The sequence below is a fragment of the Phoxinus phoxinus genome (genome assembly GCF_949152265.1).
Source record: "Phoxinus phoxinus genome assembly, chromosome: 3".
NCBI lineage: Eukaryota > Metazoa > Chordata > Actinopteri > Cypriniformes > Leuciscidae > Phoxinus > Phoxinus phoxinus.
In genome coordinates, this window is record NC_136878.1 from 26,840,549 (window position 1) to 26,862,639 (window position 22,091).

Consider the following 22,091-nt stretch of genomic DNA (forward strand, 5'->3'; position numbering starts at 1 on the left):
CATCCAGGTCTTCATCTCTTTTTAACTTAAATTCTATTGCCGCCAGTGTTCAACCTCATGTAAGGAATCTAGGGGTTACATTTGATTTGTCACTAAATTTTGACAAACAAATCAGTACATTGGTAAAGGGTTTCTACCTCTGAAAGATTTGGAGACCATAATCCACGCTCTCATAACATCAAGTCTGGACTACTGTAATTCCCTATACTGTGACCTGCCTCAAACTGCGATCTCTGGTCTGCAAATTGTCCAAAATGCTGCAGCGAGACTTCTTACCAGCACAAAAAAGAGAGCACAAAAATACATATTTGACCTTCTGATTCCTTACTCTCCCCAAAGAAAACATAGAGCTGGTAATAAGCTTCTCTTAAAGGGTTAGTTCACCCAAAAACGAAAATTCTGTCAGTAATTAGTACTCATGTTGTCATGTTGTTCCAACCCCTTAAGACTTTTGTTCATCTTCGGAACACAAATTAAGATATTTTTGATTAAATCTGAGAGCTGTCTCACTCCTCCATAGGCTTTTATTGTAATTGAAACTTGCTGGCCCAGAAAGTTATTAAAAAAGACAGGGTTTTTCCTGGCTCAAAACGAGGCAGAGGTGGTAAAATCCTGATCATGTATTTCATTTGTATTTTTCGTAGACCATCATATAGCCAACAGTGTTTCCCACAGTATTTTGTGGGTGGATCTCGGTACCTCTGCCTAAACAGAGGCTCCCTTCAAACTTAAATTGTCAATGTTTCATTACATCACTGTTGGAAAACACTCTTATCAGACGTTTTTTAACTTTATAAAGGGCATCCCCCCCCCCTAATTTTATTAAATGTATGCTCCATCTTTCATTTCAAATTGAAACAGTGCAACTTTGTTAACGTCAGTATAATTATCAACTAGCTATCAATCGCCATTTACATTAAATAAAATCAAAACAGAATCATCCATCGCGTTTTTGGTGATTCCCTAATTATTTTTTATAGAATTTTTTTGATATTGAAAATGGTTTTAATCAGGGCATTTGTCCGGTTGGGCAAATACAATTCTCTTTAACTTGTCCCTTAAAAAAACACACACGTGACAAGCGTTATTGTTATTACTTTGTTGAAAACGAAAGTAAAAGAGTGGCGCACGTTCATTGCTTTTTACCGTGATGAGAGATCCGTGTCTTTATTAAACTCAACACATTATAATGATTTATCTGTCATCCACCCTCCTCGATTAATTGTAACGTTATGTTTTTATTACTTGGCCTGCCCGACCCGCGAATCACTATCGGCAAACTATACGGTTTGAGAATGGACACAGGCCGGGAAACTGCAACAGAACCATCACGGTGGAAAAAGTGTATCTGAGCATATGACTGTCTGTCCGAGATTTGTCGAGAGCCAGAGCCAGCACGAAATTTAACGGAGGCGGCCGCCTCATAATTCTCTATGCAGGAAAAACCCTGAAAGACATTGTTAAACTACAGTGGTTCAACCATAAGTTTGCGAGAATACTTTTAGTTTGCAAAAAAACACACAAAAAACCCAACTGTATTCAACTACTCATTTTCTTCTGTGTGGGCCTCTGAGTGAGTAACAGCACAGTGCGTATGGGTTGTACGTCAGACCGTAGGCTCACTATTGGCCGACGCTAATAGTGAGCCTATGTTCTGACGTACAATCTAGAATTAGGTTACACTAGGTGAACTCACTCAGAGACCCACACAGACAGAAGAAAATGAATAGTTGAATAAAGTCGTTATTTCAGCTTTTTTTGCGCACAAAAAGTATTCTCGTCGCTTGATAAACTTATGGTTGAGCCACTGTAGTCACTTGGACTATTTTACCCATGTCTTTAATAACTTTCTGGGCCTATTACAATAGAAGCCTATGGAGGAGTAAGATTGCTCTCAGATTCAAAATCAAACTGTCATCTCACAGAAGAATCAAAAATATGTTAATTTGTGTTCCGAAGATGAATGAAAGTCTTACGGGGTTGGAACAACATGAGGGCGAGTAGTTACTGACAGAATTTTCATTTGTGGGTGAACTAACACTTTAACTGACCCACGTTTTTGCTGTAAAACTTAGGCTGGTTGAGCCTATACTCTTCTGCAGCACTTTGGAATAGTCTGCCCTTAAATGTGAGGTCTGCTCCATCATTAGCCAGTTTTAAATCGGCTCTTTAATCTTATTTGTTCTCTCTGGCTTTTGATTAGCTTAGATTAGTTTAGATTAGTTAAAAGTTATTTAGTTTTTTTGTTTAATGAGTTTATATTTTGTATGCTGCATGGTTTCTTTTTATGCTTTCTTTTTATATACTCAATGTTTTATTGTACAGGACTTTGGTGCAACTCTGTTGTTTTTAAATGTGCTATAGAAATACATTTTGACTTGACATTATTGTTTATGATCAAAGTGATTACAGTTAGGGCTGCACGATTAATCGCAATAAAACCGCATGCCATTTGGCAAAGGCTGCGATTATTTTATGTGCAGCTTCTCAGTACAGCACGGCTGATCAGACACGGACATGCCAAATATGCCCCGTGCAGAAGTACGATAATGTGCATCATTCCAGGAAATCCCTATTTGCATCATCTCACAGAAGAATGCTCAACTGTTATGAAGTGAGTTTGGAGTAACAGCATGTTATTAAATGTTGTCTTTTGTTGGACAAGAGGGCCATAAATGCTTCTCATGTTTGGAAAGATGTTTGACGCGTGTTGCTTTTTCACTCACAATGCTTTCAGATGGAACGTTAACAGAGCCGTACATCAATGACAAGCTGACAAGATTACATGTAAATTGCGATTAATCGTGCACAGCCTTAGTTACAGTCATCACTGCACGTTTTCGAAACCATAAGGAGAAACACCTATTCTACTGTTAAAAAATATGAGAAAAAAATAGCACTGCTGCATTGTATCATCAATGATTTTGAAAAAGAAGTAGCCTATCTAAAAAAGAATATGGCCGTCTCAAATAACCCATAGTCAATGTTGGGCATTGCATTTGAGCTGAAACTGAAGAGTGAATGAACACCGGTCGTACTGTAGCGCTTTGCTAGCTGGTTAATATGCTCAACCAAACACATCCTATATGAGATTAATCAGATAGACTAGATAAAAGAAAATCTTACAACTGAAATCTGCACAAAAGACTGTGCTAGTCTGGTGTGTAAGGATTCCCTTAACAGCGCGCTGATACGGGCAACTAAAGCACAAAGTATTTACAACATTGATTCTAATCTATTACAATCGTGTTCTCATTATAATGCTATGTACTGTATATGATAGATTGCCGTTGTACATCTCGCACTAACTGTATTTCATAAAGTGATTCCAGGCATCACTGCCTTTCAAATCCAGTTTCATTTTATTTTGCCAGTCTGGAAGGCATGCTGTCTAACGCTAACCAATCAGACCTCACGTACCGCCCAAAATGCCAAAATCAGAAAAATAGACAAATATCGTTTTCATGATCGATCGTCAGTCACATTCGAGTACTCGAATACCCGAGTACTCGTGCCCATCCCTACTTTGGCCGCCATGTCCGTACACTGTCTGTGTGACACGATTTTCGTAATAAGGACCCAGCAAGCAATTGCCGTCATTTACCGCCTAGGACTAGGTTAACTATAGACCGTCACCCGATACAGTTCGGCTATGAGTAACCCACCTCTAGCCAAAATAACCTTGAATTTGGTTAGGCTACATGACGTTTTTACCAAAATAACTTGCGAGATGTATGATATTCTATCATGTAAGCAAAGTCAACTGTGATTAGGTGTTTGGTTAGGTTCAAATTAGGTTCATTTATTTGACATAGGCTAATTGACGACTAGTCTATTCTTGGGCTATTGTTAGACGTCTATTACATTTTCACAAACAGCCCAAATTTGACCTTGTTTTAGTAATACCCCAGAGTGCAGTCTGGACGATGGGGCGGGGCGACACTTTGGGGCAGGGTTACACGTGTCGCTCCGCCCACCCCCAATTTAATTGGCTTATTATACAGCAATCTTATTGGCCTGATTCAAGCCTGAGCATGCGCATTCTTTATGTACTATTTTTGTGAATGATTTGTCCATATTAAAGAAATATTAAATGCTAACTCTAATCGTATATTATCGGTTTACCATGGTAATTTTAGTTAAGATCTATTGGATAATGTTTTATTGTTAAGACACAGAATAGACAAAGTTATTGTTTAAAAACGAACGCTTGGTGACAGCACCGACAGCACCATTTCATATTTCCACCAGGTCGGTCGGTGGATCAGCTCAAACTCTGGATTTTACGCAAATTATGATAAATCGCTGTATTAAAGGAAAGACATCGGACAAACCCGAACGCAAGCAGCTGATTTTAGTGCTCTGATTTTTTAGCACGAGCGTTTTTTGTTGATTTTTTAACGAGATTTGTTCTCCAATGCTTGCATTTTTTGGCACAAAGTGCAAATAAAATGTTTAATGGCAAACACATATTTCCTTGTTGTTTACCTGTTAAAAATAGTTTCAAATATTAACACTGGCATAGGCTATATCTGTAGCCTAACTATTTTAAAAAATCACCGCTGTAAATCTGTGCATATAGGCCTATAGCCTAACAGCCTACTTCAAATAGCTACTTATTTATATACCTACTTACTTAAATTGAGCACATAAATAATCATATTTGCTATAGATCGACATAATAATATCTGTTTTAGTATTATTTTTATTCCACTTTTCAGCACTGCAGGTTTTTAAATCCCCATTGTGCAAAAAAACAAAACACGCACACACACAAAAAAAAACAATGGCCAGGGCTTGTATTATTTGGTAGCCTATTATTTGTCACTTTCGGAACTGTGTCTTACTGAAAAACAGTGAATTATCATTATGTAGTGTAAAACCCCGAGTTTATTTATAATGGAAAAATGAAGAAGCATAAATTAATGATGTAAAATGTCGCAGCACTGCATGACATTCGGAAAATATTATCAGAATATCAGCTTAATAGGCGATCTCTCCTTGCAATGCTAGTAATTTAATGCAGTCATGATCATTGCTCACTTAAAGTGCCATTGACTTATCTGCTGGGTAAATTAATAAATTTAATTTAGCTAAATCTAAAACATCGTATGATTTATATCAGCAACATATTTATTTATATCGCCCAGCTCTAAAACGGCTCAATATGAATGCTTAGGCCTATATTACTGTTTGTAAAGCTGCTATAAAACGATGTGAATTGAGCGCTATACACATTTTTTTTTTACTTCACTTGATATAGACCTAGGTATCGTGGCCACGAATGAAGAATTCGTTCCCCATATTTAGCAGCACACGGCGGTCTGCCTTGAAGGGATTGTTATTGTTTGTTGTACAGTAACTTAATTTAACTTATTAAGTCGTATTAAGTTAATAAAAACATTATTTAATTGATCATTACTGAAATCGCCATGCGACAACGTAGTAGCCTACGGCCAAACTGCGCGAAACTGCGTAGATAGAAGATCATTCATAAACTCGTACATAAAGGAATGCGCATGCTCATGCCTCAAGTGTCTACTCCAATAAGATTGCTGTATTATAAACCAATGAAATTTTTGGTAGGCGGAGCGACACGTGTCGCCCCGCCCCATCGTCCAGACTGCACTTTGGGGTTACTCTTGTTTTAGCCTAGACGTCAGGGCTGTGTTTGGAGAGAGCTTCATTGATTATAACAGGAGTTTTCGCAGCTTTGTGTAGGCTAACTCGTGATGAAATGGACAGCTTCAGTGATTATAATGGCAGCGATCTTTTGCTAAATGCAAAATAATAGACCTGCCTTTAGCTTTCAAATCAGTCACTCAGTAATCCCCATGCTTTAAATTGGCTGATTTGTCTCTCTCTCTCTACCTATAGCTGGTGTGTGTTGAGAGCACTGGCGCCGTTGTTGTAGCTGCCGTTGCATCATCCCAGTGGATTTTTTTAAAGAGAAAAATATTTAGGCCAATCATCTGTGCAAATATAGTTATCATTTGCTCAATCATAACAGGTCACCAGTGGTTCAGGGAGATAATCTAGGGTCTATTACATTCAGCTGTCAATGTTATAGGAACCAGAACATGTTGCTTAAAGTTTAAGTCAATCTGGGATCGTGATGTAGCGTTTAGCATGTGATATATACAGTGGGGAAATGTAACCTTTAGATATGTGAGGAAATTCCTCACTAATCTATGTTCATAGTAGGTCTGCTCCCAGACTGGAAACTATTCCAGCAGATTCCCTGCTGGTCATCAGCTATTAGTGTGCAATCCTCAGCTGTTGCTAGAATCATTGCACAACTGAAGTCTCTGTCATGTGACTTTATTTCATAAACATGACCAATGCGGACATAGGCTAATGTTTAGGCAAGTTAAGGAAAAGAGGAAATTACTCTTCAGGTAAGTGTACAGTAAGAGAAAACTGTAGTTTGCAGATAATTTCAAACGAATGAACCAACTACTTTTATTATGATTAATCATATTTTTTTTACACACTATATAACATCAAAAGTGAAAAGTACAATAAATCGATATTTAAGACCAAGAGGACTTCAAGAAAACAACGTGATCATTGCGCAAGCACGTCGAAATCAAATAGAATGGAGCACGAGTGAGACACACAACACGTCGAGACTGTGATGGATTGTCATTTATCATGCAACACAAACTACAATTCAACAGGCAAACACGAATAACGTTAACGTTACACACTACTCGACAAAAACGTTGGAGAAAATAAGCGTTAATTACTGTTGCAGTGTCGAATACCATAAGTTACACGATCACCAAACGGATGAATACAATACAGTCAGATTATAAGAAAATGTAGGGGATTGCTTTGAGAAAAACAGAAGACAATTGATAGGCTATGTTACCTGATACCACCAAGGCTTCGTTTGGTCCTACCGTGTGGCAATTCCCCATATTGTTCCTGCCCGTCGCCTTTAAAAAGCTTTTCAGAATGTAAAATTGCTTCTTTTTTTCGAGGATGGCGGAAGAGCGCGATAAAAACAGTCAGATATGAAGGCACTCAGTGTAGTCTTGTGTATATCATATTCAAGATTTCTGCCTGCATGCACCAGTAGTCACCGCCCTTTTAGATATATGACGACTGTGCTATACACAATAAATCTGGGTTATTCCTCCACCTTCCGGTAGAGGGCGCCATAACATTTTTAAATTAGCCTAAACTCCACAGAAACATTTTATGCAAGAACGTCCAATAATCTGTACTATTTAAAGGGCTATGAAATATTGATTATAAATTCTAAAATTCAAAGTTTAGGCTAACAACATTTGTCCTCAGCACCTGACAGACCCAGGTCAGAGAGACGAGAGAGGCAACTTTGGTGTCAAATTTGTCCTGTATTTTTTTGGACGTCGGTTCGATTTTTTTATCAAGGTTGGCTTTCAAAGGTTATTTTACAAGAAATTGCTGGACAGAAATTACACCACATAGCAAATCAAAATATGAAATCGGTTACATGTTCGTATCTGACCTGAATACAGCTTAAGTTTTTTGGCGTTATGCTCATAGATGCTGTTTGTTCAAAATCGCCCCCTACACCATCATTCACTATCCCTACATTACTCCACTATATAGTCCACTTGAAGGGGTGAAAACGAGTGAGTGAATTTGGACACTGAGTGCGCCGTAAGGGCTGGCGCGTAACTTATTTAGTTTATGCTTGCTGTTTAATAATTAATATAAACATAGCAAACTGGCAGCTCCAGTACTAGTAATAAAATGATTTATCCCGAACTTTGTCATGGAAACTAGCATGTATAAACGTAAATTAAACAATTTAATAATCAATTGGAAAAGGAAGTTATACCTGTATGATATTACGCAGGACCTCTTTTATACTGTCTATGCGCAGGACCAGCGCGGGTTGGAAAATGAATGGATGATTGATTGAGCTGCGGCGCCATCTCCTGGCGAGACGCGGAAATGCATTCATCATTCAGCGCGCGACTCTCACAGTGCATTATGGGTATTCTCAAATACCCACACTTGCGGTCTTTGCACATGACCATTTGCATGACGTATTCCCTCTATTTGGCCCAAGTGTTCAAGTGGGCGTAAAGACTGCAAGTGTAGAACTTTTGATTAGCTACTCGATGGGACACACTTATCCACCTTATTATTATTTTTTAATCAAAATGACAGAATTCAATATCAAGTTCTTGACACATTTCTTTTACACATTTGGTAAGTATAACTTGAAACAACAACAACAACAACAACAACAACAAAAAAGAGACTTAAAAATAAAGGGCATCATAAACATGTTAAATTAATTTAGCATTTATTAATTTGGGCTTTTCGATTTTTTAAAAAAACTTTACAGACTACATTTTAAAGGCTGCTTTAAAATGAGCAAACTTGGGTTTTGAGTTACTCCATTTAGTTTGATGAATATGCAATTTTCCTAACAAAAACAAATCGATAACATATATTTTTCTTGAAAATTCATATTCATTTGTATGAAGTAAGACAGATGGCAAATTTAAGACGAGGTTGCAGTTAATTTTAACACCTAGAAATTGAGACATCTCATACCAAAATATTGATGAACATGGACATTCAAAAAACAAGTGCACAATATACTCTCTTTTACAATTACAAAAAGAACAATTGTAATCAATATCCAGATGAAAACGCTCTAATGCGTCTTTCATATATTCTGTGAGCAATTTTAAATGACACTTCTTTGTTGTTATTTGATTTTGTTTGGAAAAACAAACCCCATTATTTAAAGAAAAATATATTATGCAATCCATATGATCAGGGACAGGTTGGTTTGAATGTTGTGGATTTTACTACTTTGAATAGTTCTTTTAAAATAAATTGGATTTTTTTATTTATTAAAAAAATTCATAGGCAAGTGCAATAGCATCCCTGACCCAATGTGACATGGTCTGTTTGGTGGCGTCAGCACCCCTGTTGCTGCCCCCATAACAAACAAACAGTTGCTCTGACTTACACCACTGGCCGGTGCGGTGGACGTAGGTCTGAAGAGCACGGACTGGACACAGTCTGTGAGATCTCTCCTGCTCCGGCGTTGTGAAAGGCAGAGGGCAGAAGGCCTCAAGAGTGACCGGATGTACAGCCGAGAAAGGTACCTTAGGTAATCAGGATGAGGATGCAAAATCACTTTCACCATTCCTGGGGCAAAGTCTAAGCAGGGTGGTGATATTGACAGAGCCTGCATCTCCAGGATTCTTTTTTAGAGAGGTTATAACTATAAGAAAACCCATCTTTAGGGTCAGATGTTTGTCAGACGCTGACTCTAGAGGTTCAAAGGGGGTCTCAACCAGACCCTTGAGGAATATAGCTAAGTCCCATGAAGGGATCTTGGTTCTTACGGGAGGCCTCAGTCGTCTGGCCCCACAAATGAAGAGAGCGAGCAAATGATGTCTCCCGAGTGGCACCCCGTCAACTAGGCAAGGCAAGCCGAAAGAGCGGCCACATAAACCTTGAGAGTGGTGGGGCATGTGCCTGTTGATAGGTTTTCTAGCAGGAAATCCAGAACTGAAGCAATCTGGCAGTTGACCGGATCTGCATTATGCACAACACACCACCTTTCAAAAAACCCCCCATTTGGTGGCATAACTCTTTCTAGTGGAGGAGGCCCTAGCACTTAGAATGGTCTCAATAACGGCAGGCAAAAGCCCAGTGTCCCTCAGTTGGTACCCATCAGGGTTCCACCGGTTGGGATGGAATATCGTGCCCTCCGCCTGAGAAGAAGGTCCCCCTCTCCGGAATCGCCCATGGCGAGCCGTCGAGGAAAGATATTATCTCCGAGAACCATACTCTGTTCGGCCAACAGACCTATGTCGACCTATCAATAAGAGGCAAGATCCTTGTTGGCTTACTCATACACGGAGGAAACGCATACAGGCGCATTTTGGGCCATGTGTGCACCATCACATCCAGAGAGAAGTAGAAGGGACATTGCGCTGTCTGATAGAGGAGCGAAGAGGTCCACCTCCGCTTCATAAAATCTGGTCCAGATCTTTTTCACTACTTCTGGGTGGAATTCCATTCCCCATCTGTAATTTCTGTCTGGACAGTAAATCCACTCCAACATTCAGATGCCCTGGAATGTACACTGCCCTGAGTGACAGGAACTTTTCCTGGGCCCAGAGAAAATCTGCCTCGCTATTCTGTTCAGATTGCGTGAGCGCAGACCTCCCTAGTGATTTATGTAATAAATAAATACATCATGCAAATGGTCAAGTGCAAAGACCATTGACAGTGGCAAAGACCGCAAGTGTGGGTATTTGCATTTTGCAGAGCCTGTCTGAGAACTTGCAGAACAAAACATCTGAACTACTTACCGAAATTTATATAATGTATATAATATCGATCAATCAGTGTTTTTCAACTGCATAAAGAGGTCCATAAAACAGCTGGAGAACAATTATGTCACATAACATTTACCCCAGGAAAGCCATTTAATGACCATGATTTAGGCTATAGCACGTTAGTTGGCTAGAAAAAAGAGCCATAGTATTTTGCTAAATATGTTTAACGTTAGGCTACTAGCAGTATATTACATATTTATTATATTGTTACTTATATCATTAAATAAAGTTGTTATTCTATTAAAAAAACACATTATATTTAATATAATTGCCAGGGGCACCACACTGTCTTAATACGGCCCTGTATCGTAGTGATTCATTTCAGGATAAGACAAAAACACGGTTTGGAAAATGGATTCATGATGTACTCCTTCATTATATAAATTCTGTTAATTTTGAACACAAAAAGTTAAGGACTGCAGCAGTTACGGATAAAACGGAGTTCTGTTGCGCACACGCAAATTTTAACTGCGTGCATGGCCATGCACTCGCACAAATGCGACCACGTCAAATTCTAACTCACACATTGTCAAAAAATGGTCGCAGTCTGGAACCCTGCTTGGCACTGGCTACACTGCAGGACCCAAGATTTAAAAATGTGGCATTTGGAAATCTTGCCAAAGCCCAGGACGCTGAAAAGCGCATCACACTGGAGTAGCCTATGCTTCGCTGATACGTTCAAACACAACTCCTGGTGAGCAGTTTCAGTCTATGTTATGTTATGTAATCTGATTCATGTAATTAATACTTCATATATGCCGTCAGTTTAGGATTTGTTACGAATTGCTGAGACTAAAGAAGAAATGACAACATGTAGAATGCATCAGGACGTCTATGAATGGTTAGTTGATGAATTTATGTTGCTGATGTGGAGTTAACTATATAGTTGGTTGTAGTCCTTTTCTTTAAAAGCAAATATCTTCCTTTACTTTGAACTGAGTGTTGTAACTTTGCAGATGTTGTTTATGCTCAAACAGCAACATTTCACACTAACTAAAGTTAGAAAAATTAAATCATACTCAACCACCCCTTTAATGCTTGTTTGATTGTATTGTTTATTTCACATATTAGAATGATCATAAAAATACTAAATGTCATAGAAGATGTAATCATGTTTTGCATTACTATTTTACAATTTACAACAGTGATTTATAACGTTTATCAGCTAAACAAAGATTAACATTAAACTGCATTAAGAATTCTAAAAAAAGTAATCGAAACATTTTTGGTTCAACTTTTGATATAAGGTTGTTGGTTGCTGCTTGGTGTTAACATCATGTGTACTTCACTTAGCAATAACTCATCTGGATTCATATTTCAAACTTCCTTCTGCAGGCTCCTGAAAATAATCAGAAACAGTCAAAAGTGAGTCTTCTCCGCTTATTTAAAAATGAAAAGTATTTCTTACTGTATTTCTCACTCTGCAAATTTGAAATGTTTGTGTCTCGTGGAAAATATCACACAAAATATGATATTGAAAAAGTATTAAACGGTTATGCTAACCTCTTTTTAAGAGCCTTCATGATGTATTTTTGAGTGAATTTAGATTCTGGATTTAAGCATTTCTGCTTTGTACCATTTTTCAGAGTAACACTGCAAAAACACAAGAAAATTTGCTGCATGATTACGTCAGTCAACATATTTAAACAGAGGTGCACAATATTGAGAGATGTGGATTTGTAAATATTGATATACTTACACAATCTCCTGGTTTTTGCAAGAGGGACTTGGTGGTATGATTTCAACCTTCTCAATCAGTTTTGGAGAAACCATGTTTATACCTTTGTCAGCACAAAAACACCTGCCCTTTGGAGCTCTAGCCTGACCTGAAAGAGAAAAAGCAATGCATACCATAAACAATCATGCCATACAAAGATAGTTTCACAATATAAATGCAAAATATGAAAAACTGAAATATTAGAATTTCGTAAATCTGCAAAGTTCAGAGATAAAACTCACTTTTCACCTCTACAGCAAGCAGACAGCCTAGGACAACCATAGCTGTAAAGGTTTTCATAGTACTAATCTTCTGTCTTCACCTCCCAAATGGCTAATGAAGTTATGGATGATTGAGTTCAGCTGCTGTGTTTATAGGCTTTTAAAAGGGGTTTCCCCCTGAGAATGATTCAGTTTTTGTTTCTATATAGTCCAGCCTCTGAACAGGTCTGATTTCTTAGAAACACTTTCTCTCATCAAATCTGATAGAGTTGACCTTTCCCAGAATGAGGAAGGAATTAGATCAGTTCTTGTGTCAATATTAGACTATAATTAATGCAATGAAAAACATTAGGCCATAAGATTTGTTTGCTTTGATGAGAATAATTGATGTGCTCAGCAGAGGACAGCTGAATGAATCACAAATTAATCACACGGTCAAACGGGTTTCTGACTAGTACTGTAGTTTACTTAAGTAAAAATGATCCTTACAAAAAGAGTATCAAAATTATGATTGTTTAACACACTTTGCAATAATGTCAAATAAAAAGTTTGGTCCCACTTTATATTAAGTGGCCTTAATACCTGTGGACTTACATGGTAACTACATGTGTACATAGTATGTAACTACAGTGTAAGTAACAATGTCCTGTTACACATTTGTACTTACACATACCATTACGTGGGTTGTTACATACGTGTAGTTACACTAATAATACAGTTGTAGATACTATGTACCAATGTGTACTTACACTGTAGTTACATACTATGTACACATGTAGTTACCATGTAAGTTCACAGGTATTAGGGCCACTTAATATAAAGTGGGACCAAAAGTTTTTTTATTCATTTTAAATCATTGTTTTTTTTAACGTTTTGTCATTCTTTAAAGAAGTGCACTAATTTTGCGTTAACTAACGTACTGAAGCACACATAGAGTAGGCCTACTTGATTAGAATAGGGGAGGGGGGGAAGAAAATTCTCGGGACAGGAGCATGTGTCCAAAATTTAATCTTAACAGTTCTATTTCATCAGATACGATCTGTAAACAGGGCTTTAAGTGTAAAATACCGAACTTGTCCTTTAACGTCATTTTATAACGTATAGTGCTGCTTTGTTTTCCTCAGTGCCGATCATCAACCTGAATTCACCCTAATGGAATTAAAACATCAAGGAAACAAACTGCAAGTTATGAAAAATTTATATAAATATGTCAAGGGAAACCTGTTAAATTGGCAGTAAAATTAAAACCAAATTTCTGTTGACAGCTAAATACATTTTTAATAAGTTTTAATATGTTTTTTTTAATAGTAATGCTCTGGCACCATCTAGCTGTCAGAAAAACTATAACACAGCCGAATTGGCTTTCTAAATGTGCGATTTACTAACGAAATTACAGCATATAATAAAAAAAGGCATGGTTGTTTCAACCAAAATTTCTGGTAAAATATGGACAAACCCCATTTTGACCCAAATCTGGGTTGAAACAACCCAGCCTTTTTCAGAGTGAAACCTCCATTGACATCGTGGAGGCATTTAGCATGAGGTCAAGAATGTCTACAAGGAGCTACGTAAGACAATTGAGTATGACTTCAACCAGATCCACAGTACGAGCAAGCAATCAGGATGGCTGCTCAGATCAATGTGCAGCCTACCAGTCAACCACGGGCTGCTGGAAGGCAGACACACAGAGAATGTGTACCTGCTGAAACTGTGAAGGACTACTATTGTTGCATCATGGCTATACTTTTCCTAGACCATGTCATCTTGGAGTTTGAATCCAGATTTAGTCCTCTGTCTGTAACAGCATCAAGGCCATCTGATTTTGGGTTTGGGGCGAGAGGTAGATGGCATTTCTGAGCTTTAGGCATTCCATGTGCTTCTCATCTTATCATGGTTTGCAAGTAGTTTCATCAGGGCCAAGAAGTTTTCAGGATTGCCAGTAGAATGCTAGCCTGGCAAGCCAGACCCACATCAAGATGTTGGGTCTGGGAACTCTCAATTGGCACGGCTCAATCCGAGGGGCGGGATAAACGGTTGTATTTCAAATTCCCTCTGCACGTAATAGGATAGCGCTACAACCAACCAGTGGACCAACCAAGCAACAGCGGAGCTAGTTGATATATTAATCTTTTGCCATATCCGGTTGGCAAAACTTTGAACAGATCTTCCCTTTTTAAGAATGACTAAAGTGCCGTTCTTTGTTCTATTCTCAAAGAAAAACTTAACTCCAGTTCAACTTAAGTCCTCCAGAGTCGCAGCCAAAGCCGATTCGAAAGGCTGTTCGCCAGCAGCAGCCATTCTTTGTTTTCAAGTAGGGAACCGTCGCAACTCTGTCGTCATTATGTTAAGCCTGCCCGCCGACTCTATACACGATGTGATTGGCATGACTAGAGTTTGGTTTTTCCAGTTTGAAAGAGTTGCTAGACTACCCTGGCTGCAAAATACAATTTGCTGCCGATAGGGTGCATCTAGATTTCTAGGCTAGTAGAATGCTGCTTCTCAGATGTACCTCTAAGTGCAATGTACTGGCGACCACCGTATGGTACACTCTCTGTTTGATCCTCCCTTGATAACCGTCAGAGGGGCTTTCAAGTATACCGTTTCTGCCAAACCCACTCATCGTGTTGGATCCCTCGAGCCCGGATTCCACACTGGTCCTGTTGAGTTTGCTAATCCAGAGACAGCGGAGGTTTCGCCAGCCAAACCGGAGTTTGAGCGCGTGCCAGCCGACTCGAAAGAGTCAAATGAGTCAAATGAGTCTAATGAGTCTAATGAGTCTAATGAGTCAAGTGCATCCAGTGAGTCAAGTGCATCCAGTGAGTCAAGTGCATCCAGTGAGTCAAGTGCATCCAGTGAGTCAAGTGCATCCAGTGAGTCAAGTGCATCCAGTGAGTCAAGTGCATCCAGTGAGTCAAGTGCATCCAGTGCACTTCAGAGTGCACCTCTGCGCCTCGCTCTGCCGGCCCCGCCTCTGCGCCTCGCCCTGCCGGCCCCGCCTCTGCGCCTCGCCTTACCTGCGCCTCTCAAGCTTCGGGAGCCTTTTCCAGTGGCGGTTCCCAGCCTGGAGGTCTTAGCCTTAGATTTCCCCAAGTATTTTTTTTGGGGGGGGCCGTAGGTACCCTGTGAGGGCCATGGAGGCGGCGCCTACATGGACCTTTGTACGACTGCCTGAGCTTATGTCATTGGTCCTGTCCAGCCCTGTGCTCCCATCTGTGTCTGCTCCGCCCAGGTCCCCATCTGTGTCTGCTCTGCCCTGGTCCTGTGTCAAGTGTGCTCCACCCTGGCTCCCTTCTGAGTGTGCTCCGCCCTGGTCGCCCACGCTCCACGGCCCAGGCCCGCCTTGGCTGTGTCCTGGTCCCGTTCCCCTGCACGGGCCTGGCCCTCCATCCCATCCCCCGTTGACCTCCCCCCGGAGCTCTTAGGAGCGTCTGGAAGCCGCTCCTTAGAGGGGGGGTTATGTGACAATCAGCGGCTGGAGTGCCCGCATGAGCCACTGGAGGGCACTCTCTTCCTGTGTTATTTTCCACCATGGACTCATTATGTTTAATTATGTTCAGTTGTGTTTGATTATGAGTGATTGAGTTCCTTATTTAGCCTGAGTTATCCCTCTGTCCTGTGCGAGGTCTTGTTACAACTTGTTAGTAAGCGTACATCTCTGAGCATTATTCCTTGTGTTAGTATTCCGTGTTTCCCTGGACTCTTGACCCTTGTCTGTTTTCTGGACTGTTTATGAACCTGTGCTGCCTGCCTCGACCTAAGCCTGTTTTGACCACGAGTTACCGGATTGCCCTTTGTTGAACTGTCTGCTTGAGTTTGTCTGCTTGTGTGTAAGTTTAAATAAAGTGCTGCACATGGATCCGACCGCCTCATTCCGTACGTTACAATAGCAAGCGTTAAAGAAGCATTATCTTACTGTCATAACCTCTGGTAATTGTTCAGACTTTAACTAAGTTGTTATATGGGCGACTGTAGGGGGCTACGTGGGTACTTTTTAACAATAGCAAGCGTGTATGCGGCATTGTTGAACTGCTTTAGCCATAACCTGTGGTTACCTATCAGACTGGCGAGTGTGTGATCGTGAGATCCGCGTAAACGGCCGGTGCGAGACTCTCTGAGCAACATAGCTTCCTAATGAACAAGTAAAATATAAAGTAAAGAGTTAAATAGAGCAATCAAATGTATTGCTAAACTATTATACAATTGACCAATTGGCAATCTAACCTAAATTTGAGGTCTTTATAAAATGGAGTCAGATAAAAGCTTAAATGGAATTAAATTACTTTGCCACGCGGAAAGACGGTAACGTGCAGAGACCTTTACCCGTTCTATCGGATACACTCTTAAAAATAAAGGTGCCAGGAAGAACCAAAAAGGAGGTTTCACAGCGATGCCATAGAAGAACCTTTATTGGTTCCTCAAAGAACTTTTCACTGAAAGGTTCCATGAAGAACCTATTTTTAAAATATATGCTGTAATCGTTTTGATGGTGATTGATGGTGAAGAACCCTTTTATAATCGAAATAACCTTTTAGCGCTACAAAGAACCTTTTGTGCAATGGAAAGGGTCCTTGGATGTTAAAGGTTCTTCATGGAACCATATACCCCAACAAAGAACCGTTTAAGAACCTTTATTTTTAAGAGTGTACCGCCATTGGAACGATTTAGACGGGCTTAAAAGTGTGGAGTGCATTCAACTGTTTCATTATCTGAAATACGCTTGAATATAATTTGGCATGGATAACCAAAACTTCCCCACAAAAAGTTCACCACAAATTCACATGACAGACCTATTAAGCTAACATATTTTGTAAAAGTGTTTTATGTGGAGAAACGTAAAGTTTTTAAGAAGTCACTCAATTTAAATTAACATTTGTAGGATCAATAACTTATTAATTTGTCAGCTTATTTTAAAGGTTATTTTACTTATAAGCTTGTTTTAACCCTCTGGGTTCTAAGGTGTTTTTAGGGTCCTTGAGATGTTTTTACATGCCCTGACATATGTGGTGCACATTGGTGTGCACCACACACCACTCACCACACACCACTCTGCACATTGGTGGTGGTTGAGGAGATTCCCCTCCTTCTATGTAAACCGCTTTGAGGTCTCAGAAAAAAGCGCTATATAAATGTAACAAATTATTATTATTATTATGTTTTTTTTCGGTTGCTTATAAACATAGTAATGGCAAAGGTGTCATTACACTCTATTCAGCACAAACAGGGCTACCATAATACGTGAGCAACATGTATGTACATGTTTGTATTTTTGAGAGAATAATGTTTATGCATGGTTATTGAAAAAACAAAAAAAATAAAAGTTTCTGAAAACCGGCCACAAAACACATACTAAATATGTGTCCACAATACTTTTGACTAATGGAGGTTATCACCTAGAGTTTTTTCTTCAAAATGATCTGAAAATCACCCTAATCAATCACATAAAACAATACATTGATTTCAATTTTGAACACTTAAACACTTTTTTGTTTGGAAAGGCAATATGTGTGGGGGCGTGAATAATCAGGTTCACACCTGAGAAGACAATGACCTGCATAATGAGCCTGGGTCAAAATAGACTTAATACTCTGTCATTTTTGGTCATACAGAAATATGAAAAATAAACTGTTAAATGTCTACTTTTTATGTGTCCACTTACAATCGAAATAAATATTGTGCTTTTGTAAAATAAAGAAAATAAACAGGTTGTGCTTTCTGCCCGATTCATCCTATACCCACTCATCTCCTTCAAGCCATTTCTTCTTCAGTTGTACCTCCACTCACTCACATTCACAACACATCAACAGCACCTTCCCCACAGCATTCAAGCAGGCTCGGATAACCCCACAGCTTGAGTAAAACCCACTCTTAATCCAGCACTTTTAGAAAACTACAGACCGGTATCTCTTCTTCCATTAATTGCTAAGACACTTGAGCGAGTCACACTTGAGCGAGTCGTGTTCAACTAAGTCTCTACCTTTCTCACACAGAACAACCTCCTGCTCTAGACACAGTTAACCACCAGATCCTCTGTAAACCACCAGATCCTCTGTAAACTCTGTGGACCACTTCGTTGTCATCACTGTTATTTAGAAATATGGCTTTTCCTACCACTGCTGTGTTCATGACTCACAACTCTAACTCTAATTCCATTCAGATGATGCAACGATAGCTCACATCTCAGTCTGCATGACAGACATTTTCTGACCGGTTGAAAGACCATCACCTTCAACTCAACCTTGCAAAGACATAACTGTTACTGGTCTCGGCCAACCCAACACGTCATCACAACTTCTCCATTCAGCTAGGTTCGTTAACCATAACTCCTTCCAGGACAGCCAGGAACCTTGGATTTATGATTGATGATCAGATCGATTGGCAGATTTGCCTTATACAACATTAGGAGGATCAGGCCCTTCCAATTGGATCATGCTACACAACTCCTTGTCCTTGTCTTGTTCTATTCAGACTGGACTACTGTAATGCTCTCTTGGCAGGCCTTCCAGCATGCACTGTCAAACCTCTGCAACTGATCCAGAATGCTGCAGAAAGAGTGGTTATTTAACCAGCCGAAGAGCGCGCATGTCACACCTCTTCATCAGTTTGCCCTGGTTGCCAATTGCCGCTTGCATCAAATTCAAGGCACTGATGTTTGCCCACAGAAGGTGATATCAGCAGCCATATCACCCTGTAGCCCAAGACTGGTTGCCCACTGAAGCTAAGCAGGGCTGAGCCTGGTTAGTACCTGAGAAAACCAGGTTGCTGCTGAAAGAGGTGTTAGTGAGGCCAGCAGGAGGCACTCACCCTGTGGTCTGTGTGGGTCCTAACGCCCCAGTATAGTGACGGGGACACTATACTGTCAAAGAGCACCGTTCTTCGGATGAGACGTTGAACCGAGGTCTTGACTCTCCGTGGTCATTAAAAATCCCAGGATGTCCTTCGAAAAAGAGTAGGCTCCTAATCATCCCCATATACTGATTGGCTTCATCATTCTGTCTCCTCTCCACCAGTAAGCTGGTGTGTGGTGGGCGTTCTGGCGCAATATGGCTGCCGTCGCATCATCCAGGTGGATGCTGCACATTGGTGGTGGTTGAGGAGATTCCCCTGTTCCATATGTGAAGTGCTTTGTGGTCCCACAAAAAAACGCTATTTAAATGTAACAAATTATTATTATTATTATTACAGAACAACCAGTGGCTCTGCATCCCTTTACCTAACTCACTACTTCAGACTTATGTGCCCTCCAGAAGCTTGCGTTCTGCTAGTGAACGGCGTCTTGTGGTGCTATCCCAAAAAGGCACAAAAAAAAAAAAAAACTTTACCTGGACTGTTCCAAGCTGATAGAATGACCTGCCTATCTCATTTTCAAGAAACTGCTGAAGACGCATCTTTTTCGTCAACACTTGAGCCATTCCATTCTATTCCATTCTATTCTATTCTATTCTATTCTATTCTATTCTTTTTTTATTATATTCTATTATATTTCTCTATTTAAAAATGTGCACTTTGCTAGACTAACAGGGACTTACCACAGCACTTACTGTTACTATCTTGCTGATTTGATTGCTTCTATTGTTCTCATTTGTAAGTCATATAAATGTAAAAATCTTTCTACCAGCCAGGTTAGTCAGCAGCTTATAACTGAGACAGGAACATTATTAAGTCCTGTCAATTTAGTCTAAACTATTAACTTAAAATATATTTGTGAAACAATGTTTTCAATAGTAACAATCTTGAAAGCTTTATTGAGTTTTGTGATGTTTTAGTGATTCCTGTAGAACTATTGCTTATCATAAATGTAGCATATGCGTTATTCAGAACCTCAGAATGCAAGAACTACTCTAAAAAGAAGTCAGAAGATGTAATTCAGATAAAAAGCTTTATTTAACAAATTAAATTATAAAAATACTGTACATATGACACATTGTTCAGTGGTCTTATGAAAATATGTTTGTGAAAACTCCAACTAAGTCTATGGAGTCATTTGAAGGATGTTGGTGCTGATGGTGTTGATGTCAGGATGTTCTTCAGTGGCGCAGTGACAGTTGTACTGTGTGGCACAGACTGCTGGTTCCTGCAAAATCAGAAAAAAGTGAATTTAATATAATTGTGTTCATTAATTTAGTTAATTGCTATGTGTCTCCCTCTGCCAGATGAGTTTATGTCTTTGTATTGAATATGCAGATGATAAGTAAATAAACTTAAAGCAGATATTCTCACCTCTTTTCAAAAGCCTTTATTATGACATTTTTAGTGAATTTTGACTCAGGATTCATGCACTTCTGTCCTGCACCAATCTTCAGAGTGACACTGTGAAACGACAAAAGCGATGAGCTGAATCTTAGGAGAGTTTGATATTAAAATAAATAAATGCATATAGGCTATGCTTACATAATCTCATGTTTGCGACAAGATGGACTTGGAGGGAAGATTTCAACCTTCTTGATGTTCTTCACTAAAACCATGTTTGCACCTTTGTCTGCACAAAAGCACCTGCCCTTTGAAGACCTGTCCTGCCCTGGAAAAGACATTTCATTATTGTCTATTAGCTGCAGAACATCACCATAATCAAAGATACAAGATATGCTAAAAGATTTTGATCTATAAATCTCAGAGATCAAACTCACCTTTCACAGCAATCAGGCAGGCAAGAAGAACAAAAGCTGCAATAGTCTTCATTGTCTTTTTCTCGATGAACTGTGCTTGTCTGGGTCAGTGAGATTATGACCGAAGGCATTCAGAGCTCATTTAAATACTCTAGGACCAGGGGTTTCCCCTCAGTTTTTGTTCTCGTTTTTATCCAGCTTCCTCTCCCTTTTCTCTTTTTATTGTGATTTCTCAGAAGCACCTCCTAAACCATCTTGAAAAAAAGAGAAGCTTTGATTTAGGGCACTCTGAGCTTTCCATGAATGAGGAAGTAAATATAGATTTATTAGACTGACATACTGATTTTAATTCATTTTGATGTTAATTATGTAATAGTGGGAGTACTGTCTATAATTAGGCCAAAACACTGAAAGTTAGGGCATGTCAAACATGGTAATTGACTGATTTTGATGGCTTTTAATGTTGTTTTTAAACACATCACAATCTCTTATGTGTGCACAAATTAAGGTATACAGAGAAAGATAGAAAATGCACAATAAACCTATTACCAACACAATCTTTTGCAATACAGTAACTTTTAATGAAGCAAATACTATAATGGAGCAGACTAATGACCCATTGTTTGAAAGAATAAAGGCAAAACACACAGTGGTATAGGCAAGACGCAACCAACATTTTCTATGGATTAAATCTGACTGAACTCTGGTGATCTGGTGTTTAATACTCCTAAGCTTTTTAAAATGTGCAAATATTTACCCTCGTAGTGATGAGACTCTAACAGTACATTTTGGACTGTGAAATAAATAAATTAATCACAAAGTGTGGTTAACACCCAGTGGTTTTGCTGGTGTGCTTGTGGGTGTTGGATATATTTTACAAGGGCATTAAGTAACCACAAAGTAGGATGTGGGACAATATGCTTTTCTGTGGAAGATGGTCAAACATTTTCACAACCTCTTTCAGAAAAGTCCCCAGTGTAAACAATATTTGGCAGACATGATGGTGAAAAGTTGAAGATAATAATAATTTGTTACATTTATTTAGCACCTGGATATTGCGCCAGAACGCCCACCACACACCAGCTTACTGGTGGAGAGGAGAGAGAGTGATGAAGCCAATCAGTATATGGGGATGATGAGGAGGCCATGATGGACAGAGGCCAAGGGGCAAATTTGGCCA

General features: G+C 39.3%; 3 protein-coding genes across 5 annotated transcripts in view; all 3 read right to left on the reverse strand.

Moving 5' to 3' along the window:
- LOC306995863 (flotillin-2a) overlaps positions 1–7,856 on the reverse strand; it is a 35,440-nt gene extending 27,584 nt beyond the window's left edge. For 2 of the 3 annotated variants that reach the window (XM_079607814.1, XM_079607815.1), the window contains exon 1: positions 6,875–7,162. In XM_079607814.1, the coding sequence (XP_079463940.1) occupies positions 6,875–6,923 (49 nt within the window). In that variant the 5' untranslated portion in view covers positions 6,924–7,162. Of the gene's footprint in view, positions 1–6,874; positions 7,163–7,834 lie in introns of those variants that run through there. The other variant, XM_079607816.1, reaches the window with a different exon arrangement.
- A 3,551-nt stretch (positions 7,857–11,407) lies between these two features.
- Positions 11,408–12,448, reverse strand: cxcl11.4 (chemokine (C-X-C motif) ligand 11, duplicate 4). Its single transcript, XM_079607707.1, has 4 exons — positions 12,330–12,448; positions 12,070–12,196; positions 11,874–11,963; positions 11,408–11,709 (listed from the first exon to the last, which is right to left on the reverse strand). The coding sequence occupies exons 1-4, from the start codon at positions 12,385–12,387 to the stop codon at positions 11,688–11,690; spliced, it is 297 nt and encodes a 98-aa protein (XP_079463833.1). The 5' UTR covers positions 12,388–12,448; the 3' UTR covers positions 11,408–11,687.
- A 7,722-nt stretch (positions 12,449–20,170) lies between these two features.
- LOC306995928 (C-X-C motif chemokine 11-6-like) lies at positions 20,171–21,011 on the reverse strand. The gene is made up of 4 exons (XM_079607917.1): positions 20,933–21,011; positions 20,697–20,823; positions 20,526–20,615; positions 20,171–20,379 (listed from the first exon to the last, which is right to left on the reverse strand). Exons 1-4 carry the CDS (start codon positions 20,982–20,984, stop codon positions 20,286–20,288), a joined length of 363 nt encoding a protein of 120 aa, XP_079464043.1. The 5' UTR covers positions 20,985–21,011; the 3' UTR covers positions 20,171–20,285.
- Between the last annotated feature and the right edge of the window lie 1,080 nt (positions 21,012–22,091).

Bases quoted from the DNA above. Each gene is read 5' to 3' on its own strand.
- cxcl11.4 (XM_079607707.1), bottom strand. From the start codon at position 12,387: ATGAAAACCTTTACAGCTATGGTTGTCCTAGGCTGTCTGCTTGCTGTA. The intron at 12,197-12,329 runs GTGAGTTTTATC...TTTCTCTTTCAG, and splicing joins GCTTGCTGTAGAGGTGAAAA to GTCAGGCTAGAGCTCCAAAG. The intron at 11,964-12,069 runs GTAAGTATATCA...GTGTTTTTGCAG, and splicing joins TGCAAAAACCAGGAGATTGT to TGTTACTCTGAAAAATGGTA.
- LOC306995928 (XM_079607917.1), bottom strand. From the start codon at position 20,984: ATGAAGACTATTGCAGCTTTTGTTCTTCTTGCCTGCCTGATTGCTGTG. The intron at 20,824-20,932 runs GTGAGTTTGATC...TGTCTTTTCCAG, and splicing joins CTGCCTGATTGCTGTGAAAG to GGCAGGACAGGTCTTCAAAG. The intron at 20,616-20,696 runs GTAAGCATAGCC...GTCGTTTCACAG, and splicing joins TGTCGCAAACATGAGATTAT to TGTCACTCTGAAGATTGGTG.